The sequence below is a fragment of the Merops nubicus genome, unplaced genomic scaffold (genome assembly GCF_000691845.1).
Source record: "Merops nubicus isolate BGI_N331 unplaced genomic scaffold, ASM69184v1 scaffold20186, whole genome shotgun sequence".
NCBI classification, from domain to species: Eukaryota; Metazoa; Chordata; class Aves; order Coraciiformes; family Meropidae; genus Merops; species Merops nubicus.
In genome coordinates, this window is record NW_008617189.1 from 60,889 (window position 1) to 65,608 (window position 4,720).

A 4,720-nucleotide genomic window follows, 5' to 3' on the forward strand; every position below is an offset into this window, starting at 1 on the left:
AGCAGGAATTGAAAACAAGGGTGTTAGCAGGAAACCTGTGGCGAGGCTGTTCAGTGTTGCTGTTCCCAGGCAGGTACTAGAGCCCAAAGAAAGTATTTTATTACCTTTTTATTTCCCCAAAGGCGAAACAGGATGTTTCGTTATCAGAATATTTAACAAATTTGTCTGTGCTTCAAAGTAACCACCATCAATTTATTTTTGCAGTCAAAACATTTCATTTCGATATGACTGGAACAGAGTGGTTTTGTTTCTCCCCTGCCTGCCTTTGTTTGAAAACACCCTGCCTTGAAAGTTGAAGGGAAGGCTGGTCCCCAAAGTGATGCATTTCCCTCCCCTTCACCAACCCAAACAGATTGCTGAACCTGAAACATGGCATTTTCCCCCTCCTTGATGAGTTGAAACGTTGGAAAGAAAACTGACAACTGACCCGAAACAGATTTTTTTAAAAAAATATTATTTTGCTTATAGGACTGAAAAATCACTTATCCCACAGTGCTAGTTTCGTATCTTCCAGGCAAAGCTGAGTAAAACATTTCTGGGATATGGGCTGTTGTGGGAAGCTGTGAGATGTCTCCGTCTCCTCTGCCATACCAGCTGCTGGGAACCAGGCTGCTGGGTGCTGGGGACCTCTCAAGGGCTTTGGGAGCTGGTTTCATGAAGCTGGAGTTAATTCTGGTGCGGTCAAGCTGACCAGCAAGCCTGCCCTGCTTTAGAGCATTGTGGCTCTGGGGGATTTGGTGATGCTTCAGCAATATTTCAGAGGTACTTTGCCCGTGGCTCACTGGCCACATCACAGCCTGCGTGGCCGTGCAGCCATCCCAATTTTTACTGCAGACAGCCAAAGCTGCAGCTCGGGGCAGGATGTGCTGTCCTTGCAGCTGCAGCCCTGTCCCAGCCCCAGCCAGGCTGGCAGAGCTTCCTTTGGTCTGGTTGGAGGTGGCTGGGTCTGTTGTCAGGGCTGGCTGCTCTGTTTGTGTGAATAAAGCAGTTGAGATGCAGCCAGCATCCTTCTCCAACCTCAGTTTGCTTGAAACGAACTTCTTCCTCCTGGAGAGAGATCTGATTTGTGGCTTGGATATGGCTTGGGTTTGGAATATCTTTTTTTTTCCCCTTGTGCTCCCCTCCCTCCTCCTTTCCGAGGTGGCACCTACTCCAGGTCACCCTGCAGTGGCTGGGGAAGAGTTTTGGCAAGCCATGCTTCTGCCATCCATGCCCCCTTGAAGCAGTTTTGGGTTTCCCTGACCTATTTATAAGCAAAACTAAACTCATGGAAGCACCAAACCCTCTGCCTTAAAGATCAAATCCCAGCACAGTTAGGTGGTGCCAACTGTGTTCCCCTGGGAAAGGTGATGCTGGGAGGCTTGTCCCAGGGATGCATTAGGGCTGTTAGCCATGGGGTGAGGCAGGAGAAGGAGAGAGGATTGCAGCCACCAGTTTTTTTTGGCCTTCAGCTCTTTCCGTTGTCCAAAGTAGTCCTCACACAAGCAATTTGATAGACCAAATATTCTGGTGTAGTGAAGGGAGAAGGCTTCATTATATTAAAGTCAAACATACAGGACTGTAATGGAAAATTATACATTTCAGACTATGCTTGAAAGGGTGGTGTATTAGACATCACAGCGAAAATAGCTGGGTAAAGTGTTCCCAGGCTGCTGTTGTGTGCTGGCAGGGGATTGCATTATTTTTCTCCTTATTTGTCTGATGTTGTTTGGATATTTTTTTTCTCTTCCTTTTGAGCAAGGGAGACATATTTGCTCTGTTCAGCTCTGTGTTTCCTGCTGGGGACTATAAAACCAGGGCTCTCATGGAGGACCAGTGACTCCCCGTTTGGCTGATGGAGAGCACTGGGGGTGGAGAGTTCTGGCCCTGAATTCCCCCCCAGTGCCTGGGTCCCCACCTCAGAGCCCCTGTTCCTCCTCTTCCTCAGCCCTCCCAGGACTCTGGAGAGATCCTGAGCTCCCGGCACAGGTTGAGGCATTAACAATGTGGCTGGCAAAAGGAGGCCAAGCCTGCCAGGTTTTAATTAAACAATTATCTTCTCAGAATTGGCACTTTCTAACACTCCTGGGTGCACGAGCTGAATCCTAACAAGACTGGGAGAGGGGAGCTGGGGGAGTGAGAGCCTTTGAGGGTGCCCCGTGGGGGACAGGGGCACGTGGGGGTTTGGGGGTTGGACGAGCTTGGGCTAGATTGGGATCTGTCCACAGCCTCCTGATGCCCTTGGACCTGATGGGGCTCCTGGGAGCCTGTAGGGAGGTGGGAACATGCCTGGAGCATCACCTCTGGGTACACGTGTGGGTGCAGGGAGGTTTGTGCCTTGTGCTGCATGCCATTGAGTACCACGGCAGCATTTTAGGATAAGAGGCTGTTTTGATGAATTATATCTGCACTATGTCTGGCGTGACAAGGTCCTGAGAAAAGCCCCCATGAAAGCAGTGGTAGGATGAGACCGAGCATTAGTGATGCTGAGTAAGGGGTGCTTTGTCTCCCCCACATCAGTGCCAGGCAGCACCCAGCCTGGTTTGGGCTTTGTGGACTGGGATGGGTGATTTTACCCAGTTCACTGAGTACCCATCAGCAATTCAGAGGCAGGAGTGGTGCCCGTCGCTGTGTCAGCCCTGATTAGCATGGGCACATCTGTAATTAGACAGAACATCTGTAATTTCCAGCCTGGCTGAGATCTCAGGTGGGATATTTATGGCAGGAAGATGCTTAGAGGGATCTTCTCGGCAGACTGAACCTTTCAACTTGAGTTTGACAGGTACTTCAAAAAGAGAGAGCTATTTTGGAGGTACAGAGCTCAGAAAATAGAAGAAACTGTGTTTTCCAGATTAATGTATCTTTGCTTATAATCCTTTTACATAAAGCTCTGCAGAAGTGCTCAGGAGAAAGGGGGGTCCCAGGACCAGCCCCGATGTCCTGCAGCTCATAGAACATCCCTTGGGAAAAATAAAGGAGTGTGGAAAAATCTGTCTTCCAAGGGCAGAAAGGTCCATGAAAAAGGATTTGTTCCTGAGGGAAGAGGTCCATCAGTGACACAGCCCCCCTAGCAATGTTCTTCCAAGGGGAAAGTCACTGCTGACCCCAGGGCAACAGCCACGCAGGAAGGCAGTGAGCCCTGCTGCCTGCTCCTCCCTGCTTCTCCTGGAGCCTGTGCCACCGCTGTGCCAGGGACGTGCTCTTTTGGGAGGTGCTGCTGGGCAGAGGAGGGGGTTTCCCAAGCCAGGACCCCGGGGTGACTCTCAGACCTGGAGGTCTGATGTTGAGAAGCGAGCACAGGCAGAAGGCTCCTGAAGATCCGGCAGCGTTTCGTAACTCACGCTAAAAAACCAGAGCAGCTGGCTCTGGAGAAAGAGCAGTTACCAAAGCCAGGGTGCAGGACAGCATCAGTGTGGGCATCGATGGCTGCTGTCCCCCTGCCCTGGCCCTGGGAGGGACACCAGCTTCCACCCCTCCAAAGGGAATGAAACCATTTCTTGGGCTGCGACAGTTCATGCTTTAATTGGAAGTGACCTATTGCATGAAAACTGCTTTTATTTTATAATGTATGAAGAAAAATGAGATGAAAATGGAAGAAGGTGACTAAATTTTCACCAATACTTGGGTTGAACCCAAACAAATCTTTCACTCTCTCTCCAGCACATTATGACCTGTGAAGTTTTTCCAGTTCTAGTTTTGTGCCCTGCTTGCTTTGGTGGAGAGACATGAGCCGTGGGCTCAGGGGGTGGGGAGAGGACACTCAGGGCACTGCTGTCCCAGGGGGAGGGCAAGGCTGTCCCTGCATGCTGCCTGAGCTCTGCTCTTCCCCCTTCACAGGTGGACCCTTACCTGCCTTATGAGTACACCTCCGAGGGGATGCTGGAGCGGATCCACGCCTACATTCAGCACCAGGTTGGGAAACCATCCCTGTTCTCCCTGGGGGAGCTTCCCTGTTCTCCTGGCCAACCATCCCTGTTCTCCCTGGGGGAGCTTCCCTGTTCTCCTGGCCAACCATCCCTGTTCTCCCTGGAGGAGCTTCCCTGTTCTCCTGGCCAACCATCCCTGTGCTCCCTGGAGGAGCTTCCCTGTTCTCCTGGCCAACCATCCCTGTGCTCCCTGGAGGAGCTTCCCTGTTCTCCTGGCCAGCCACCCCTGTTGTCCCTGGGGGAGCATCCCTGTTCTCCTGGCCAGCCACCCCTGTTCTCCCATGGGTCCGTTCCTGCTCCTCTGGGCAAGCAGCCACTGGCCCAATGTGGCTTCCCAGTGAGGAATGCCAGGTCCCAGCCCTGTGCAGCCAGTGGCCTGGTTGCAGAGAGCACCAGAACGTGGGGGCTGGGGGAGATTCATCATGAACTAAAGGTGTTGGGGGGGTTGGTGGAGGGTGGCTGGAGGTGCTGGGGCTGGGTCAAGGCCTTTCTGTTGCACACAGTAAGGCAGCACTGGGAGGAGAAGAGGTGGCTGGTGTCTTCATCTCCCATGGCAGGGGATGCCATCTATGTATGCAGATGACCCCAACCCAAGGAGCAAACTCAGCAGCCCAAGTGCCCCTCTGTGCCACCAGCAGCCTCCCTCCCCCATCCCCAGCGCCTCTCCCCGTCCCTCCGGGCACTGACCCCTTGTCTCCTCTCCCACTAGGATTTCTGCGCCACGTCGTCTCCTCCTGCGCCTCCCAAGGCCGAGAGCCCTGCTATGCAAAGCCCCCCGAGCCCGCTGGCCCTCTCGCCCAACGGCACCCACCTGG

General features: G+C 52.8%; 1 protein-coding gene across 1 annotated transcript in view; it reads left to right on the forward strand.

The window, feature by feature from the left end:
• MGAT5B (mannosyl (alpha-1,6-)-glycoprotein beta-1,6-N-acetyl-glucosaminyltransferase, isozyme B) overlaps window positions 1-3,891 on the forward strand; it is a gene marked incomplete at both ends in the record, with an annotated part of 58,943 nt that extends 55,052 nt beyond the window's left edge. The window contains one exon of the mRNA XM_008943071.1: window positions 3,817-3,891. Within this exon, the coding sequence (XP_008941319.1) occupies window positions 3,817-3,891 (75 nt within the window). The remainder of the gene's footprint in view (window positions 1-3,816) is intronic.
• Window positions 3,892-4,720: the final 829 nt, after the last annotated feature.